The sequence below is a fragment of the Thermobia domestica genome, chromosome 5 (assembly GCF_964235325.1).
Source record: "Thermobia domestica chromosome 5, izTheDome1.hap1.1, whole genome shotgun sequence".
NCBI lineage: Eukaryota > Metazoa > Arthropoda > Insecta > Zygentoma > Lepismatidae > Thermobia > Thermobia domestica.
Window position 1 is genome coordinate 296,571,182 of NC_137458.1, and position 22,207 is coordinate 296,593,388.

The 22,207-nt window shown below is 34.5% G+C and overlaps 1 protein-coding gene across 1 annotated transcript in view; it reads left to right on the forward strand.

Annotated features, from left to right (window-relative positions):
* Nucleotides 1-22,207, forward strand: part of LOC145686724 (uncharacterized) — a 164,394-nt gene that overhangs the window by 51,244 nt on the left and 90,943 nt on the right. The window contains exon 2 of the mRNA XM_081760333.1: nt 9,116-9,524. Coding sequence (XP_081616459.1) covers nt 9,116-9,524 — 409 coding nt within the window. The remainder of the gene's footprint in view (nt 1-9,115; nt 9,525-22,207) is intronic.

Genomic DNA, 22,207 nt, shown 5'->3' on the forward strand with positions numbered 1-22,207 from the left:
ATGATAACCGTAGATATAAGAAAAAACTCAATATGTAAAAGTTTGCATGTATCTATTACTGTAATCCATTCATACATTTTCCCACAGCCTTATAATTACAAAGACCGTCACATGTCTTACTTCAGAACGTTTTTGTTGTTCATCGTGAAATTACCAACACATAAATATTTCCTCAAATCTGAATAATCTAGTAATAAATACATAATGTTAATGTTTTGCAAGGTTAATTTAAGTTTAGCTGCACTGGAATTACTTGTATCAACTAAGAACAAATACCTGGCATTGATAAAACAATGTCTAATTACTTAGGGCTATGTACGGTACGCGCCTATCCCGCTCGTCTCAATTTGCTAAGTTAACACAGTTCATGACATGAAAGAAACTTTGCATTGTAGGTTAGATAACTCTCGCATTTCACGTTACTAGTACATAGCATGGTGAATTCACAGCAGTTAGTACAACAAAGGTATTGTTCTAAAGGTCGAGTATTTTCTGTTTAACCTTTTCGAAAACCAATGTTTGCTTTTACCGGTAAATCACATTTGCTTAATCAAATTCAATATCCTCCCCTCTTAGTTTTTTTTTTAAAGAAATAAAGAAAGCATCGAGTTAACAGACATTCTTTAAAGGGTTTAGTTCTAAGATATCCCACACGATTTTTTCTTAATTTCATTCTTAGCATAAGAGAAACGAAGCTGCCGTCTTACATGGTAAAGAAATGTTCAATATGTTGAAAATGTAGTTCCTCCATGGAACACATGAATGAAATAACAACCACATTTCATTCGTGGCATTCTTTCTTCAATAGGTATGCCACCAAAGCACACGGTATGAGAATCATGTTCCGCTTAACTTCTAGCAATGTCATGAAAATGCAGTAGAACGAAAGACAACTTTATTTGTGCCCTTGTACATATATTATAGTCTTTATACATTACCTAATTTTAAGGGTAGTTTATAAACTGTGAGTGATGAAAAGATATGAAATCAAAAAACGAAAGTGGTGATACGATCTGGCAATGCTTTTGTTAGCCCTAGCGTGAGAGCGCGTGTGTGTCTCTGTGCGTCAGTTACCAAATGCTAAGTGGTAAGAAATTAATGATTTGCAGCTTAACGTTACATGCACAAATAGTCCACCAGAGATGTTGAAATAGTGACTGCCTTTGTTGGTGGTGGATGTTTGAGACAATACGGAATGCTAGGATGGTTTTAAACTTAGAATCTTTTCACATGATCAAACAACACACAAGACAACAACATAATGCCCCCACCACGCTGATCGTGTCGTGGTTGCGCGAGTGAACGAAGACCACCTGCAGAGTTCCGCTGTCATTGTCAGGATGTTTTGGTACCATCAATGCCGGTGCTTCGCTCACCTCAGCTTACAGCAGTCGCATTCCATGACGTGCTGAGTTGCAAGGAACTGTTACATGGCATGTGAGTACCTCAGAAGGGACTTTTTACTTGTTTCGAGAAGGGGGAAGAAAAGCTGTTTCTTCACATGGTAAGAAGTAAAAAATAAAGTTGTATAAGAAACGATGTTTATAGTATGTGACTGATCATGTCGTGGGTAGCTACTAATGTCCAAGTGACCAGCATATGTCTGTGTTCATTGCTTTCCTGGTAAAATATCCAGTTGAAAGGCAAGCCCTGACACGATCTTTTGTGAATACTACACACAATGTTGCTAAGTGAGTATACGGGTCGGAAATATCCGAAGTCAAAATGGGTAAAAATGGTCGAAACTATGTGTACAAAGAGGAGAGGAACACAATTATAAATAGAGTTCAGAAGAGAATAAAGTGTTGGGAAACAACAGAGGTGGAGGAAGGGGGCAACAGAAGAGGAAGAATTAAAAAAGAAAAGAATAAAAAGGACAGAAAGGAGTGAGTGAAACAGTTGACAAACACAATGCGCTTACAGGTTGACATCAGCAGGTGCTGGTAGTTTGTCTGTCGTAGGGATAAGACATTCTCTCGGCTCGAGGCAGAAGACTCAGTTGTCTTTTGGAGAGGAAGAGACGAAGCGGGGGTGAGAGTGAGAGAGGGGGAAGAAGGGAAACGACGAGATGGATAAATGAGTTAAAAGAATTCTTGCCCCGAGTTGACTTTTAATGGAGCGAACACTAGTTGAAGAAGCCACTATGGAATTTTGGGTTCAATGTATATGTTGCTTTATCTATCGGTACAAAGCTTCATAACTGACTTGTATAAAATATAACGCTTTAGACTTTTGGTTTTAACACCTAGTTTGTTAGTGTTCACGTAGAACGTAACAACGATCGTTTATTAACCTAAAATATTTTTTTAAGAAAACGGTTCAGTAACAAACTATTATACTGTCATATAAAAAAGAAGTACAACGAAAAGCGTTTTCTGCAAATAAGTGATGTGAATGTCCGTGCCATTTCAGAAATACAAATTATGAACAGATGATAATAATAATTTTGTTCAGCCCACATGAGGATGGCTGAACAAGGGTCGCTGAAATTTTAGAATAAAGAAAAATTAAAGTCACATTTACATTTCTGCAAAGACTATTATCATCCAGACACTTCTGATTTCAGTCTCAAATAAGTCCAATAATTTGAGATCGTGCGATATGACTGACTAAACTTAATGTTAACCTTTATAGCTGGCACGTCATTTACGGTATTTCACGGAGACGGCATGCCAAGGTGAATATATTCACTGGGGAACATATTCAGGACTGCTTGCATGTTAATTACTTAGCCATGAAACGGTGCGTACATTATATCAGTCTACGGTAAAGATGGGGCTCTGATCATATGTTAGGAAGGGATACAGCCTTAACGTATCTTCAGATTTCATCTGCAATGCCATCATCAATACTTCGCATCCTGGGCATGTTAATATGAACATTTTGAAAAAAATAAACGAAAATTTTGAGTTTTACGTCCCACGATTACGCCGGCTAGGCTAAAGGAGACGGTGATAATGAGAAATGAATGCAATAGTGGAATAAAGTGGGAGAAAACGGGAGAACCCCGAGACAAACCACGCATACGGTGTTTGTCCACAACAAAGCTCACTTGGTGCTAACTGGGATCGAACCGAGGACCCTATGCACCAAAGATGAACGCTCGACCAGCGAACCACTGTGACCCCTCCAATAATTTGAGCTCGTATATGCGATATGACTAATTAAACTTAACATTAACCTTTATTTAGCTATAGCAGGCATGTCGTTCACGGAGTCAGAGGAAGGGATACCAAGGCGAGTATATTCACTAGGAAACAAAACCAAGAAGATGTGCATGTTAACTACTTATCCATGAAACGGCGTGTACATTATTTGAGTCTTCAGTAGAGATGGGGCTCTCATCATACGTTAGGAAGCGGTGCAGCATTAATGTATCGTGCAGGTTTCCCCGAGAATGTCGTCATTAGTACTTTGCTCCCTGGCCTTGGTAAAATGAATAACATTACCAGGAAAGCAAGTACTACTATCACTTGGACCCCACGTGAAGGAGTTTGCTTTGTATAGCGCGGTATTTTCTCAATTAATATTGAAACCGGAAGTGGTAGTAGATTTCTACGATTTCCGGTTTTAGTAGAAAGATTAAGAGTTGAGACGGAATATATTTTTCGAACGCTTAATTGACTGCAAAAAAAAAAATCGTTCCTCGCTATCTATTACTGATTATTGTTTTAAGAGAAAGGATGGTACTTATTTTTAGAAGGTGAAATCTATTTTAAAAATACCGTTATTTCTTATATTTTTTCCTTTATGTAGATAAAACTGGAAGTTGAAACGGATTTTTGTCACTTCTGGTTTTAGTACAGAATTTAAAGGATGGGATGAAATGTGTACTTGAGACGCACAATCGATTGTGGGAAATCATTTCTGTCTATCTATTTGCTTTATAATGATCAACGTTAGAAACCGGAAATGGTTGATTTCTAGCACTTCTGGTTTAAATATCATGTCGATCAAAAACGGCGATTCCCAACGTTTGATCCTCTACATCAAAATTGATGACGACGCGCATTTTTGCCTCGGACGTCCATTTTAATCTCCTAGACGGATGTTCACACAGACAGACCACCGTAAATATATAAACCAAACGAAGCCACTTGTCGTAAGAGTCCTTTGTGGGTCTGAGCCACTCCAGCGCCATCTGATAGCGACCAGCTGAACTACGTCTAGCCTAGTGAGTAATACATGGTCAGCTTATCAGAAGCTTCCTAGACCTAGTGACAACCACGTCTTTTATTCACGTAACTCTCCAGTTTGCCTCACGTCAAAAATTGGGAACCGGGAAAAATATATAAAAAGGGGGTTTGGTAAGTTAAAACTTTTTAATGAGTCAAATGATTCTAAATCACACTTACTGTCAATTCTCTAAAGTTCTCCATTAAACACAGAGCATTAATTGCATTATTCGACTCATGGATATTCATTAATTAATATCCATTATTGGAGAAAACTGACGTTTAGGCCTAAATATCTCTGAGTGAATTGTCTCAATGCATTTGTTAATCCTATACATTTCAGCTCCATGAAGTCATATATATATATATATATATATATATATATATATATATATATATATATATATATATATATATATATATATATATATATATATATATATATATATATATATTAGGAAAAAATAGCAAAGAACGTGTTTTGTCTCTTTTTTTAATATGTTCAAAAATGTCCTGAAGTGTTCTATCAGTGAAAAACAATGTCTTAAATGCATCTTAATAGTGTTCAACAGGAACTGCTCTCTGTTCAAAATGCACATGTATACGGGCACAGAAATGACTTTTAAAACAGTGTTTGAACACTTTAAACATTTACATGTCATTTCTGCCCTTATACTCATTTGGCACATCAGAAAATTCAGATATATTTTGACCAGTTCACTTTTTGTTCACTAACAGAACATTTCAGAACATTTTCGGACATTTTGAACTGTTGAGATACATTTTTTTTTTTACACATTTCTTGTTCATTAATAGAACATTTCAGGACCTTTTTGAACATTTTGAACACTCTTAAGACAGTTCCTATAAACTACTGCCAGGATGCATTCTAGACAATTTTTATTCACTGATAGAACATTTCAGGACATATTTGAACACTCTTGGAGCAGCTCCTATTACCCAGTTAGGATACAATCTAGACGTTTTTGTTCACTAATAGAATACTTCAGAACATTTTTGGACATGTTAAACAATGGCCATCTAAAAAAAAAAAAACATTGATTTATTTTTTGCAGTATGCTTTCATTCTTCAATTAATTCATGTAGTTCATGATAGAACAATAATATGATTAGCTTTGCAGTTTCGACACATCTTTTTCTTCTGAGTCTGAAATAAACAGAATTTGACAGGTAATTTTGATGTATTTTGCACATGTTAAGGCTCTTTTCAGATTATTTCTTTGATGTTTTGCAAAAAGTGTAAAAATCATCCGTATACTTTACTTTGTCTTTTCTTATTAAATAATAGCATTTCAATGATGGGTGACTTTCTAGTGTCATCCAACAAAAGAAAAATAAATATCTTGATTTGGTGAAACTAAGAAAGACTTTGTTTGAAAAGTTTTTTTTTTAAGGGCATATGTAAATTGTTTGTACTGTTACTTATTCGCTTCGTATTTTGTTACGATATTTTTAAAATTCGCATAAATCGAACTTCCTTATAATAAATTCCTCAAATGTTCGGAAATACAATTCCTCGGATAAGGAATAATTTCCTTTTTTTTTAAATTTCCGTCTCTTTTTTATTTTGTTTAAAATTATTTTACTTTGCAAATTGTGTTATATTTACAACATAGTATTGAACGAACAATGTACCTAATTTTGTCTACTTAAATTTTTGTCCATTTGGAAATCCATTGTAAAATTTCTAATTTGTACTAGATTATAATTATCCTTTTCTTTTTTTTTTAAAAAAAAACATAATGTACATTTTCTATAATCGAAGACACAAAAATGGTGATTGCAGATCAAAGTCACCGATACATAGGAAATTACATTAAAAACGCCAGAATAAATCGAGAGTACAAATTCCTAATGTGAAGAGTTTGTCAATAGCTTTTTCTCTTTTGCAAGACGCAGATACAAAGGCAGAAAAAACACATCTAAAACCAAAAGTCTTCCTTAAATGTTTTCGCGAAGTTTAGTGCCTATTTTTGAAATAAAATATTCCCAAGGAAACTTTCCGTTTCGAAATAAAGTCATTGTTGCCTAAAAGAAAGAGAGAGAGATTCTCCAACACATATGCAAACTCCCGAACTTACACATATTGCAGGTTGCCTACAAAATTGGCGTGACAATACATTAGTTCATGTTAAACAAAGTAAGTTTTTGCGTCTTTATTCCTCAACAACATTATTAATCATAAATGTCTTTGTTGTACTGTACTGTAAGGTTGCAAAAAATAGTCGCTCACTTTGAAGGAAGAACATGGACTGAAAGTAGGCCTATTTGAAAATTAATGGCAAATGTTCGGACACAAGTGGGACGGGAAATGGAATGTCGGAAACTTCATAACGAGGAACTGCATAATTTATACTGTTTACGTAACATTATTACGGTCCATTAATTCTAGGAAGCTCAGGCGAGCAGGGCATGTAACCAGAATGAAAGAAAGCAGAAATGTAAATCCAAGCCAGAAAAGACCATTAGGAAGACCTAGGCGCAAATGAAAAAAAAAAAATACAAAGTAGAAACTAATCAATTTGGTTAAGTAAGGAAATGTTTTTTTTTAGTTTAACGTCCCACGATTATGCCCTTTAGGCTAAGGGAGACGGATCATTAAGGGAAGTGAATGATGATGAAATAATTGGCGGAATGAGAATGAAGGAGGAAACGGGAGTACCCCGAGAAAACCCACGGACTCAGTGTTGTCTACCACATATGTTGGTTAAGAACAGAAGTTAAGAAAGAGCTTTTGAGAACATTGAGCCTCAGAGTTCCATAGGACATAGAGTTAGTTACACGAATCGTTTTAATTAACAATCTGACTTTAAATGTTTTCGAAAGTGACGATGTATGGAAAACTCTAAACCAGTGGCGTAATTGAAAGGCCCGCAGGACCTGCAGTGCGGGGAGCCCCGAAGAGTTTCGGGCCCATCTCGAAGAAAATGCCAAAAACTGTAAGATACAGTAGGAAGGGAATGGGCATCGAAGGACCCAAAAATAATCCTGCGGGAGGGCCCGACATTTTTAAGTTATGCTACTGTCCTACACTAATAGTTCTTAACTTGCTGGATAGTGCATTTTCATAAGCTCTAACGTTCGCACACCCTTGTTGTGGTTAATCGAGATTTTTTAAAGCTTAGATATATTTTAAATAAATACAAATTTAACATTTAGGTGAAAATACCAATATTTTACGATTTTCATATGTTTAGTAGTATATAAACGATGTAAATGTTTTATCTGTGAGCAGAAATCTACATGTTTGTAAACTGTTGATACTTGAGGTTACAACGTTAATGAAACACCCTGTATGTATAAAGTAAGTCACTGCACTGGTTTGAATAGCACACACTTCACCATTTTCTTTAATTCTTTTCTTTATTTGTCTTTTTCCCTATAAAGTACCTCTGAGATACACAATCAAATGTTCTCGCATATCCTTATTTCATACACTGTATATAAAAGTAGCGAAGTAGCTCAAGTGGTAGAGCGTTGACATCGCATTCGGGAGGTCGTAGGTTCGATTCCCGTTGCCGACCACCCTGACTAGGGTTTTCCTCAGTCCAACCAGCCAAATGCCTGGATGTAGGTTCGATTCCCGCTGCCGACCACCCTGACTGGTGTTTTCCAGCGTTTTCCTCAGTCCCACCAGGCAAATGCCGGGATGGTACCCACTAAATAGGCCCTGGCCGATAAATTCCCAAAACGTTTCCGTTGTTACTGTTGTTAGATATCCAATATAAAATGGCCTCTGGCCTGTATCTGGTGATTGTTAAATAAATAAATGTCTACCTATCTTATTTATAGAGAAAATCAAATTAAATAAATGTGAACCTGTTTTAGCTTACTTTTTTTTTCGAAAACAAAGTATTAAAATTTGTTTAGTACTTTAGGTGATATATATATATATATATATATAGGGATGCGCACGAGACGAGTCGAGACATGGCTCTACCAATAGAAAATATACACTTTTCGAGACGAGACAGCCACAAATCTTGTCTTATGCGCATCCCTAGATATATAAGCCCAGTTCTTAACTTTTTAACGAGAAATGAAAACCTCATAATATTTCAGTATATATATTTGCAGTATTGATATTTGCAGTATTGATATTTTCAGTATTATTGTATGAATTGAACTATCTTTTAAGTTTACATCATGGTTAATTTAATGTATAATTGTTTTCGAGATGGTTTTGGTAATTCCTGCATGTTCTTTCTTAGTGGTATATTAAATTCTCTGTACATTATATACATCTAGGTATAACAATGACCTGCGACCCTTTTTAAATGAATAATGCGCTACTCTAAATTGTTGTTTAGTTCCAAATTTAGTTTTAAATAAGTACAAACGTCATTGTTGAATTACTATATATAAAAATAATATACGTAACTATCGAAACGATTATTGAGAAATTATAATTTAAAATAATTACATGCCTAAAGTTCTAGACAAGAATTTTAATTGTAAAAAAAGTGATTTTAGAAAAAAAATACCATGACAGTTTACGAGTAAATGATTATCAAATTGCAAAAAAAAAAAAAAAAAAAGTTACAGAAGATCGGATCAATTTATTCCTACTGTCGTAAGATTCCAATTTATTTATTTCGTGTTTAATTTCACCTTTATATAACTGTAGAATTGGACGAGGTAAAGAAATAGAAGTCTCGATTTAAAGTTGCTAAAATATGGTAGCGATAGTATACATTTAATTAATGTTTGAATTGATGCTTTAGTAAATCACAAAGAAGTAATGTTAACTTTAAAGTGTTCAGTGCTATTTTCAGTTCCTTTTATTTTTCATGCTGTAATGTTTTAAATTATTATTATTATTATTATTATTATTATTATTATTATTATTATTATTATTATTATTATTATTATTATTATTATTATTATTATTATTATTATTATTATTATTATTATTCCAGTTTGGAGTACAAAGAACGTCCACTTCTTTGGACCAGGCAACGGCCAGTTCTTCGGAAGCAGTATTCGGCGGAGGCTCGGGAGGCGTCAGTTCTGCCGGGACGCCTTCTCCTGTCTCCACGACGCATTCCCTGACAGCGCCGCAGACTCCGGTCTCGCAGATTGGCGGAGGCACCACCCCATCGAAAGAACCGGCGCCAGCAGCAGCGTCGGCGACCGAGAAACTGGGAGGCGACTCCCCGGAGGACGAAGAACAGAGAGCAGGTGCCCAATATGTCTCGGCTAATTGTGTTGTTTTCACTCACTACTCGGGAGATGTTTCCTCGGTCGTTGACGAGCATTTCAGTCGAGCGCTTAGCCAAACAGCTGCCTACTCAGATCCTTCGTCGAGTAAAGGATCCGCCGGTAAAGGTAAGATTCACATTTTGCATTATTTAGTTAAGTATTTTATCAAATAGCGCAATTTCAAACACAAATTTGTTCTTCTTCATATGTTTTTTAAAAATAAATTATTGAAAGTGACTCAAACATACAGAATAATTATTGTAGATATTTAAGAGGCCCCATCATCGCGAAATTAAAATACCGCTAATTTTAAAGTAATTATGTGATATCTTCAAATAGATAAAAAGATAATCGAAAAGTGGAACAAGAGCTCTTTAGACAATATTATTTTACATGAGATACCGTTATCACGACTCACTTATCTGCTGTCGATTTCCAGCCATTTCGAAAATCGGCATTTATTTTCGCGTTTCTAAATGGCTGCAAACAGTAAGCTACTAGGTGACTCGTGATAACGGTTCCTCATGCAAAATGATATTGTTTAGGATGTTCTTGTTCCATATTTCTATTATCTTTTATCTATTTGAACATATCACATAATAACTGTAAAATTAGCGGTATTTTAATTTCGCAGTGATTAGGTCTCTTAAGAGGAAAATAAGGAAAATCTTTTGTCTATACATTTCGTAACGAACATACATATAAAATTGCATACAGTGAAATTCTAATCATCTGGATAATTGTGTTCTGGACGTAATTCGGATAACTGGGAATATTTTCAAAAAATGGTTCTATAAATTTAAAATACATTTTGTTTAATAAAACGATAGGCTCAATGCGTTTGAAAATAAAATAACTTTTACTTCAAAAATATTTTCAGAAATAGAGAAAATAGCAATTAAATGTGTGTTAACGTTGGTTTAAAATGGGAATTTCAAGAAAAGTGTACTTTTAGGAAGGAACAATCAAAAAGTTCGCACTTCAATTTTTTTTTTAAATGTTTGTTTTTAAAATTAATTTAGTTCCTGGGACTAGTATTGACAATATGGATGACCGAAGTTAGGATAAGAGGTATATCGTAATGACTATCACACTGTTAATGATTACACACTATTAATCTGTGAGTCAGATGTTAATAATAACAGCAATTTCTTTTAAAAGTGTGTACTATTATATCAGATATGCAAATAAGCAACAAAATTTTACTAGCCCAAGAAAAAGAAAAGCTATTAGCCCACACACCAGTCTTTCATCCCTGTATTTTATATATAGGAAATCACTAACAGGCATTTTGTCACTTGGACCGTGTAAACTTATCCTATTTCACGACAAAATTCCTATTATTCAATTTTTGTAGGAATATGTCATTAAAATAGCAACAGATTGTAAAAATAGCGATATTATTGTGTATCGATGTATGCAAATTATTATTTAATTTTATATTCTTGTTTGATGTTATTTGTATCATAATTCAATAGTGACAAAATGCCAAAACAATTGTGTTATCTGTTCCATATTTTACTTTGAAATATGAGGTTCATACGAGAGAAATCCATCTCGGTAGACCGTTCTTACTTTTACCGAATACGTTCAGCTTATTTTAGTTGTTGTTTTAATAGGTAAATAATAGTAGGCTTAGTTTTTTTTTAAATATATTATTTGCATCAAGGGAAAATGGCTTAGCTGTTTGATGAGCAAGCATGAATATTATTATCACCTACTTTTTTACTTTAAGTTAAATATGTATGTTACGGGGAGAGGGGGTTCAAAATTTATGCAAATATATATATATATATATATATATATATATATATATATATATATATATATATATATATATATATATATATATATAATATCTTACTTGCCCCTCATGTTCGAAAGATAAAACTTGGTATTTTCTTCTTAGGTCATCAATCCTTCGTTTGTTTTTACCCAACCTTGCACTCTTTCCTATCCTGAGGGTTTGCCTGGGTTTACTTGGATTTCCGTGTTCTTTTAGAATTTTATTTCGATTGAAATACTCATCCTAAGAGAGAGAGGAAGAGTTCAAATATATCTTTGAAATCAATTCTATTCTTCCAATGGGAAGAATAAGTAATTCAATTAGTTACCAAATATCTAGTGTGGGGTTCCTGGTTCAATCTAAGCTCTCACCAAGTGGGTTTTCTAGTAGACAAACACCTTATGCGTGGATTTTCTCGGGGTTCTCCCAATTTCTCAGACTTTCTTCATTCCACCATTTTATTCATTATCAACATCGCCATTTCATTTAGCTTCGGAGAATAATCGCTAAATGTTAACTAAAAAATATCGCTAGACCAGGGCTTTCCAAACTACAGTCCTTGAACACCACCTGTATTATGAACTAGGTAGGTCTTAGCCCTTGACACTTAATGGAAAAGTCAGTGTGGCCCTTAGGATAAAAAGTTTGGAGACCTCTGCCCTAAACCATGATTCTCGACCATTTTTCAGTTACAGCGTAGTATCCTTTGTTGAGTGCATCCGCGGTATTCTAACGTAGATGCTGCTAACAGTAAACCAGATTTTTCTTAATGCCTGGTGTCTGTTCTCGAAAATTGCTGAAAAATAAATATATTTAGACCTTTGGAGCATTTTTCTTGTCCCTTCTTCGAGTTTTATATTGGATTATATTATTTCCATTTTATATATTTCTCCTTTCATTGTCATATTACCTCGAAAGTTCCCGGCACACATAATTTCACGTCACATCGATTGAGAAACACTGTCGCAGGCGTTCTCGAACATAACGTAGGATACATTCCCAAAACTATCTTAATTATATAAAACGTTATTTTCATTCTGAACCTCAATTGAGAGTTTATATCTTTACGTGCTGCAAACCCAGGTCACAGTCACCTATACCATTGAATTTTGTAATATAGTACTTTTATTGTTAAAAGTGGCAGTGTCATGTGTACACCTCGTGAAGAGTTTGGTTTGTATGGCGTAATATTTTCTCAATTAATATTGAAAATGGAAGTGTTACCACTTCCGATTTTGGTAGAGAGAGATTAGAGGGGAGGTTGAATACGTTCTTGGGATATCTAATAGAGTGCAGAAAACTATTCATGCTATCTATTTTATTCTATACCGATCAACGTTAAACCCGGAAACTGGTTGACTTCTACCACTTCCGGTTTGAATAGAGTCTTAAGAGAGAAAATGACACCTATTTTTAGAACGCTAAGTCGATTTAAAACAAAAGCTTCTCCCTATTTCTTATTATCTTCCTTTATGTAGATCAATATTCTCCCTATCTCTTATCATTTATTTCTTTATGTGGATCAATATTATCTCTATCTCTTATTATTTTTTCTTAATGTAGATCAATATTCTCACTATCTCTTATATTTTTTCTCTATGTAGGTCAATATTCTCATTCTCTCTTATCATTTTTTCTTAATGTAGATCAATATTCTCACTATCTCTTATAATTTTCCTTTATATAGATCAATATTCTCCCTGTCTCTTATCATTTTTTTCTTTATGTAAATCAATACTCTCTCTATCTCTTATCCTTTTTCTTTTTCTTTATAAAGATCAACATCTTCCCTATATCTTATCATTTTTTCTTTTGCGTAGATTAACATTATTCTTATCTCTTATCATTTTCTTCTTTTTGTAATCCAATATTCTCCCTATTGTTATCATTTTTATGTAGATCAATATTTTCACTATCTCTTACCATTTTTTCTTTATATAAGTAATATGATTATAAAATTAAAATGCAATTGAAAGTGAGTTATCATATAAGAAGCAAGACAGCATCTTTATAAGAATACATTTATTGAATACGTCAAAATATATTTTTAACCAACACCATAGTAAGTACAGGCAGTATAATGCAGAATTACAACACGATATGGGTAGATCGCTGGCTGGAACACGCCACTGAACTGAGCGTCTTGATGGTCCAGGAAAAGTGTTCGTTGAGTGTTAAAGATTGAGTGATGATGATTAAATAATTTATGGCTAAATAAACAAAAATTAAATGTTGATAATGCTGATTAAAATTAAATGATGATAATTGCTTAAAATTGCCAGTTTTTATACTGATACGGAGATTATTTTTTTTTTAAAAAAGTACATGTTTTACACTTGTTTTCAATATAGAGGAAAATGTTTTTCTTCTTCCTTTAAAATAATCACCTTAAAATTGTTTATATAACATATTTTTAACTTTCATTAAAAATTCCATTTGCATACTAGTTCTTTTACCACAAAATCAAGCAAGTTGTTTTCTTTTTAATTTTAATTTGAATCGCTTCTTATTTTTTTGTTCTTCGTTCAGTTTTAATACTGTGTTCAAAAATGAAACATCTCAAGATTCACGTAAGTATTGAATTATTTTTTTATTCCTCATGTTCATGGGAACATAATAATAGATCAACCTTGTCCCTATATCTTATCATTTTTTCTTTATGTAGAGCAATATTACCTATTTTTTATTTTTATGTAGATCAGTATTCTCAATATCTCTTATTATTTTTCTTTATGTGGATCAATATTCTGCTTGTTTCTTACAGTATTTTATATAGATCAATATTCTCACTATCTCTTATCATTTTTTCTTTATATAGATCAATATCATCACTATCTCTTTTTTTAGATCAATATTCTCCCTGTTTCTTACCGTTTCTTTTATGTAGATCAATATTCTCACTATCTCTTATAATTTTTTCTTTATATAGATCAATATTCTCACTATCTTTTACCATTTTTCTTTATATAGATCAATACTCTGCCTATTTCTTACCATTTCTTTTATTTAGATCAATTTTTATCATTTTCTTCTGTATATAGTTCAATATTTTCCCTATTTCTTATCATTTTTATGTAGAACAATATTCTCACTATCTCTTATCATTTTTCTTTATATAAATCAATTTTCTCCCCATTTTTCATTTTTTCTTTATATACATCAATATTCTCTCTCTCACTTAACATTTTTTATGTATAAATAGATAAATATACCCATTATCTCTTATCATTTTTTCTTTATGTATATTAATATTCGTCATTATCTCTTATTATTTTCGCTTTGTGTAGATCAATATTGAAACCGGAAATTATAATGGGTTTTTATCAGTTCCGTTTCAAATACCGAGTTAAGGATGGAAATGCAATGTATTCTTGGAACGCCTAATTGATTGCAAGCAAGTACTTCTCCCTATCTATTACTATTGTTGTTCCATAATGATCAACATTTAGAACGAAAATACTTGATTTCTTCCAGTTTCTCAGGATAACTCACCTGATTCAACGATTTCGATTCCTAATTCTTTATTGAAGCCAAACTTGATGATCATACCTCAAGTAGTTCTTAAGATTTTCTGTCTCCCTAATGAACACATTAAATTATCAGCTTAACATACTATGATTATGCCTGTTAGACTAACGGGGGTCGATGATTTAGGCAAGTGAATGATAAAGGAAAATTTGGTGGAATGAGAAGGTAAGAGGAAACGAGAGTACCCACGGACACGATGTTGTCTATCACAAACTTACTTGGCCGGGGATCTTAACCTGGGATCCCACTGAGCCACCGTCCCCCCTGGATGGACACAGAAGCAGAAAAAGTAAATATACTAGTTTTTAAGGATGATACATACAAAAACCGGAAAATTTTGGCCATTCCTAATATATATATATATATATATATATATATATATATATATAAAAGAGGGGGCTATATAGGGGTTATAGCCCCCCCTTGACGCTCAGGTATACACTGCATAAAATGGGCTTCAATCCTGCTTTACACTGGATAAAACGGCAAACTATAGAAGGGAGGGGCTAAACTATGGTTTAGCCCCTCCCTTGATCATATCCTGGATCCGCCACTGTATATATATATATATAACGAGAGAGAGAAATTTTTGGTAATCCAGAATCCTTAAAAAATGATGGAAATGAATTGAGTTGAGTTAAACGTCCCTTTCAGCAGCGAGATTTTATGAGACGGGACCTACTAATTAACGTTGGAATCCGAACCACATGAGCTCCCACCGGGAATCGATCCCGGGTCTCCCACGCTAAAAGCGCGTACGTTAACCACACTTAGCCACGAAATTGATGGAAATGATAAATAATGATAAAAGAAGGCCGAAGACTCTCAGCCCAATTCTATACGTAATCCACATGTTCGTACGCAACTCGTAAATGAGACAGAAATCTAAATACAAACGGAGACTATTACAAGCAACTGTAATATTTTCTGTCAATACACACACAAACTTCTGTCAACATTTATTCTGCTCCATCAAATTGATCCTGCATTTCATCAATTAATATTTCCTCATTAATAGTTGTTTCGCAATTGTAACCATTATATTCGAAAAATTATAAAACTTATTTTCAGGTTCGGAGCAAAAGTTAAAAAAGGTAGATGTTTCTGTTTTAAATCCATGTAATCCTAAATTTATACGAGGAGGGAAATGTAAGAAAGCAGACACTTCAGCTCAGAGCTGTGAGAGCAAACATTGCGGTATCTTATGATTTTCAAAAATGAAATGAAATGTTTCAGTTTAACGTCCCACGTTTATGTCCATTAGTCGAATGATGAAGGCAAGTGAATGATAATGGAAGAATTAATGGAATGAGAATGTGCGAGGAATCCAAAGGTACCTGGAGAAAACACAAAGGTCACGATGTTGTCCACCACAAATTTACTTAGCCAGGGATCGAGTCAAGGACCCCACGCACGAAAGATAAGCGCTCTATCACTGAGCCACCGTGCTGCCTTATTCGATTTTGAAGCAGGGACATTGTATCAGCCAGATCAAGTCAAATGGTTCGATATCGATGTCTCTCAACTCTTTTACCACGCTTTCTACTGATACATACAAACGCCTGCGAAACGATGTCGGAACTATTTTTTAATACACAAATCATAAATTTCGTAAATATGACGTCAAAATACTTGCTCCCAGCAAAAATCATGCTCCACGACAGGACAACAAGGTCAGAAAACATACATTCTACCCTCCGATCTTCGCTAGTTGCGAACCTGCATGCCAGGGGCGTCATTTCAGATTTCGCTTACGGGGGAGAAGGGGCAAGAGCACCACCGACATAAGACTTTCACGTTTTGAACTAGTATGTCAGTAGACAATAGATTAAAGTACATGTATTCCTCAAACTCTTGGGTGGGGGGGGGGGGCAATTGCCCCCTCCTGCCTTCCCTAAATGACGCCCCTGCTGCATGCCCAAATGCAGCTGAAGTTCGAGAAGTTATATCAATAAACTTTGTTTCCTTGAGAGGCCAAATATCCTTATACAGGATAGAGATGGGCAAAATCGGTTTCTATAGAAACCGGAAAACCAGACATTTCGATTTTCTCTAAAACTCATTCAGCTTTTAACCGAAAGATAGATAAAATTGATAGATAAAATTAAGAAAAAAAAGATAGAGTCGGTTTTATGTCCATCATTAGTAAAGGAATATTTTTTGTTGATTTTGTTGGCGATAGGACATTCAATCAGCTAACGTGTCAAATATTCCAAGAAAGCAAAAACAAAGCGTATTTGGATTTAAAAAGTTACAATATTTTCAGTCTTTCATTTACACTGCGAAACAGAGATAAATTTTCCAAAATGTTGGGGTCCAATATACAAGTTGCTACCAATTCCGTTTTCAGTGGGGTACGTCAGACGGGACCTGTTCGTGAAACGTTGACTCCACATATGTACAGGCTATCCTGTCCATAAAGTTTGATGCGGACAATTTTCTCAGAAACGCTTCAAAGTTGGAGAATTCTGCCAAGGGCGCCGATTTCTTTGTAAATTTGTGTGTGGGGGGCATTCAGGTACAGAAGGTATATATATATATATATATATATATATATATATATATATATATATATATATATATATATATATATATATATATATATGAAGATTTTAAGACAAATTGCATTCAAATTATGCAAAATATTGTATATTCATAAATACAACACGGGGGCCCACATGAGTTTTGGGGGAAGTCCGGGCCCCCTCGGCCCCCAGGATCGGCGCCCTTGATTTCTGCTCATATACAGTACCTTTAAAATATTCGTGTTAAGTGAGTGACCTCTTGAGCCCAGGACCAGGGGCCAACTCGAAATTTCAAATGGAAAGATATGTCAAACTGGACGGCATCATGAAGCTCGTAAGGAAAAATGACAAGTAACGTTCATCCCAGATCAATACTCAAATAAATCAGGGGTGCCCACAAGGGGGGGCTATGATGCAAACTGCGTCATTGAAATATTTGGGGGGTTAAAAATCTATATAAATATGTTTGAGGGGGTGCAAAAATTAATCGAAAAGATTTTTTTCATGGAAGAACACCTATGGATAGACAATTGCGGGTGGGGGGTGCGTCATGGACATAAAGGGGGTGGGCACCACTGAATAAATAAATAAATAAATAAATAAAAGGATCATGAATAGTGACAGGATGAAATACAAGTTCAATGCCTGTCGTTACAACTATGTAAAATCTAACCCCGGGTCATTTTCTTAGAAACGATTTGAAGTTGGAGATGGCTTCTAATCTATAGTATCTTTACTCTGTGGGGTCTGCTATTTGAAATATTCATAAGTAGGTGACCCCTGGGACCAGTGTTCAACTCAAAAAATTTTCAAAGGGAAAGGTATGTTAAATTGGATGGCATCCGAAAGCTCGTAAGAAAAAGCATAGCGTTCATCAGAAAGGTCACGATTGGTGACAAATCAAAGTACGTAATCAATCCCTATCGTTACGACTATGTAAAGTCTGACTCCTGGGAATTTTCTCAGAAATGCTTCGGAATAGGAGATTTGATCTTACGTAGCGCAACTTATTAACAAATGAATGTGGCGATTTTGGCTTGAAATCAAGCCAAAATCGCCACTTTTACAAATAAACTTTACGGAAAAGGGAGCCAATCGTTAGCGCTTCGTTAGTTTTACAGGCACAACGTTAGTACTCCTACGTACGGAAATTTATTAACATATTGAACTGCGCCACTTTTAGAAATGACTTTTGGGGAGAACAGAAAATTGTTAATCGTTAGTGCTACATTTGTGCTAGTTAGTTCTACAAGAAGAACGTAAGTGCTGCAAGTATGGAGAGTTGTTAACAAATTAAAGTGACTATAATATAACGGCTTGACGTCAAGCCAAAATTGACACTTTTACAAATAAGCTTTGCGGAAAATGAAAAGGATGTTAATTATTAGCGTTACTTCAGTGTTGGTTAATGCTACAATAGAGTACGCTAGTACTCTTACGTACAGGAAGACACAATCGTTGTGCTTGCACTCTTCAGCACTAACTTAGCACTAACGATTAAACATCCATTACGTTTGCTCCAAATCTTATTCATAAAAATTTCGATTCTGACTTGACGACCATTTTAATTTATTCATAATTTATCGTGCGTACACGAACGTAATATTTACGATTGATACCTTTTCTGTTCTCACCGTAAGTCACTTATAAAAGTGGCGATTTTGGTAAGACATCAAACGAGAATCACCACTTTAATTTGTTAATAATTTCCTGTATGTAGGAGCAATGACGTTATACTTGTAGCACTAAGCAAAGCTAATGTAGCACTAACGTGGAACTCTTGTCTTCGCCGTAAAACTTATATGTAAAAGTGTCGATTTTGACTTGACTGTCACGTCAATTTGTCAATTGCTTTTTGTATCTAAGAGAGCACTAACATTGTGCTTCTAGAACTAACTAGCAATAACATAGCACTAATGATTGATACTTTTTCTGTTCTTCCAAATGATCATTGACGTGAAACCAGAATTGCCACTTTAATTTTTCGATTTTTCCCTAATTAAGACCACTAACCTTGTGCTTGTATCGCTAACTAGCACTAACAATTGACACTATTTCCGTTTCCTGCAAAGTTTGTTTGTAAAAGTGGCGACTTTGGCTTGATCTCAAGCGAGAATCGCCACATTAATTAGCTAATAACTTTTCGTACGTAGGAACCTTTACGTTGTGTTTGTAACTCTAACCAGTTATTTTTTCTTAATAATTTCTTGTACGTTATAACACTAACCAACGTTAACGATTGACATCCTTTTCCTTTCCTGCAAAGAAAATTTGTAAAAGTTGCTATTCTGACTTAACTGCTACCTTTATTTGTTAATAACTTATCGTACGAAGGAGTCCTAACGTTGTGTTTATAGCAATAACGTAGCACTAACGATTGACATCTTTTCTGTACTTTCCAAAGGTCATTGTAAAAGTGGCGATTTTGGCATGACGTCAAGCCAGAATCGCCACTTTCATTTGTTAATAACATTCCCTACGTAAAAGCATTAATGTGCTTATAGCACTAATGTCGCACTAACGATTGACACCATTTCTGTTTATCCCAAAGTTTGTACATAAAAGTGGCGATTTTGGCTACTTTAATTTGTTAATAACTTTTCGTACGTAGAGTAATGATGTGCTTGCAGAACTAACACTAACGACTGACACCTTTTTTGTTCTTCTCACAGCTTTTATCTAAAAAAATTTATTTTAGCTTGACGTCAATTCAGAGTAGCTACTTTAATTTGTTAATAACTTCCTGGCACTAACGTTGTGCTTGTAGCACTAATTAGCACTAACGTAGAACTAATGATTGGTGTAAGTTTTTAAAATGATTTTTAGATGTGGCTATTTTGTCTTGATAAACGTGTGAACGATATACCTGTATGCAGGGCCGGATTTAGGGGGGTGCAAAGGTGCACGTGCTTCCCTCCCTTCGTTGTAAATATACACTATCTAAAGCAGTGAAAATAGAAACACTTTCAGAAATTTTCTGTTGTCGTGTTTCCGTTAAGGCTTCAAACAAAGGAAAGTTTTGCAAGATCAATAGTTAAAGTCAATTTTCTAAACGTTGAAAGAAAAGGATTCACCAAGAGCAGATACTTAGCATTTCTAGGGCGATTCCTCATTCACATCGCAGATGCCTAAAGGCATTTAAAAAAATTCAAACTCAATTCAAATGTTATTGGTGCACTCTCCTCAGAAATTCCTGGATCCGACCCTGGCTGTAAGTTTAAGATCAATTTCATTAATTACTTTTTCATTAATTATTTCTGTATTATTTATTGTCAATACCTGGTCGTACTTTCAAAAAGTGTTAAGGAAAAAGCTATCCGGAAGTTTATATATATTGAAAGAGCACACTTTGTATTTTTGAGCAGTCTCGTTAAAATAAAAATAACGTAAATGAATTATCTTCTATGAACTTGTTAAAAAAAAAAATCCTCCATCTACTGAGACTCCGTCCCCAATGAGTTAACTAAAGTTACACTTAAGCAGTTTACAAATTTGACTTACGTAAAATTCAAATTACGTAAAGATTTACCGATCGCATTACTTACATAAGTCGAGGGGTTACTATAGTTGAATTTCAACTACTACACTTACTAAGCAATTATTTTATAACTGAAACATTATGCAGTAGTGGGCCTATTTATTTGATTCTGACCTTACCATCATTTTTATTTGATTTTGTACGAAGGAATCCTAACACTCTGCTTATAGCACTTACGTAGCATTAACGATTGACACCATTTCTGTTCTCTCCAAAAATTATTTGTAAAAGTAGCGATTTTGGCTTGACGTCACTTTTATTTGTCAATAACATTCCCTACGTAAGAGCACTAATGTTGTGCTTGTAGCACTAATTAACACTAATGTAGCACTAATGGTTGGCACCCTTTCTGTTTACCCCAAAGTTAATTTTGTAAAAGTGCTCTTACTGTACTAACGTCCTTGTAGGACAAGCCAGCACTAACGTAGCACTAACGGCTGATACCTTTTTTGTTCTTTCCTAAGCTTATCCCCAACTAATGTTCCCGGGTTTGATTCCTGGCGGGAGCTCATGTGTTTCGGATTCCATGTTAAGCTGTAGGTCCACATCTCATACAGCCTCGCTGCTGGACGCAAAGTTAAACTGAAAATTAAATTAAATCAAATGCAATTGATGTCAAAGCCATATATATGTTCACATGCTTGTAGATGTAACTTTGGGGATCTATTTTCTAACTGAATTATCGTAAATCGAGGGATTACTGTGTAGTAACAGTCAACAGCAATGAAAAGATTAATTTACCTGGAAGAGGTGAAAAGGAAAGGATTCGTTTTGATTTCTAAGTTTTGGTACACCCTGTATTGTGTGTAGAAAAGTACACAGAAGTGGTAAGCATATAAATTGCCTGTATATACCAATAAAAGACAATAATATTTTATGAGCATGTCTTTGAAAGCATTAGTAGGACCTAAATCACTTGGTTTCTCTTTCCGATAAGGGTAGGGAATAAGGGAAGAAAGATCGTATAAAAACACAAGACATGTTTTACCTTTTACATATATGATATTATCATCACATAACTCACCAACCACTTAGGTGTTATTCCATTCCAAGTGACAGTTATTATAATCAATCACGCCAAACTCTTCTCTTACTAGTTCAAATATAGAATTATGCCTAACCGTCCAGCTTGATTATGAAATTTAATAATAGTTTTCTGGTGGTACCACGTTGAACAAAAGGTACATGGCACCAATATTAAAGTTTAAACTTTTCAGGATTGCTGTTCAGCGACTATTTAAGATTCCAATGCTATATTAAGCCTCACCGCAAGCAAAGGTACAATCCTGCCATCCGTACAGAATTTTCATGCCTTGTATTACTATGTACTCTATTCTACTACTCTGTTACTATGTAAAGGGTTGTTCAGTAAATTTACAAGGAATAATTGGCAAATGCACTCTCATAGCACTGTTGTTATATTAAGGTCACG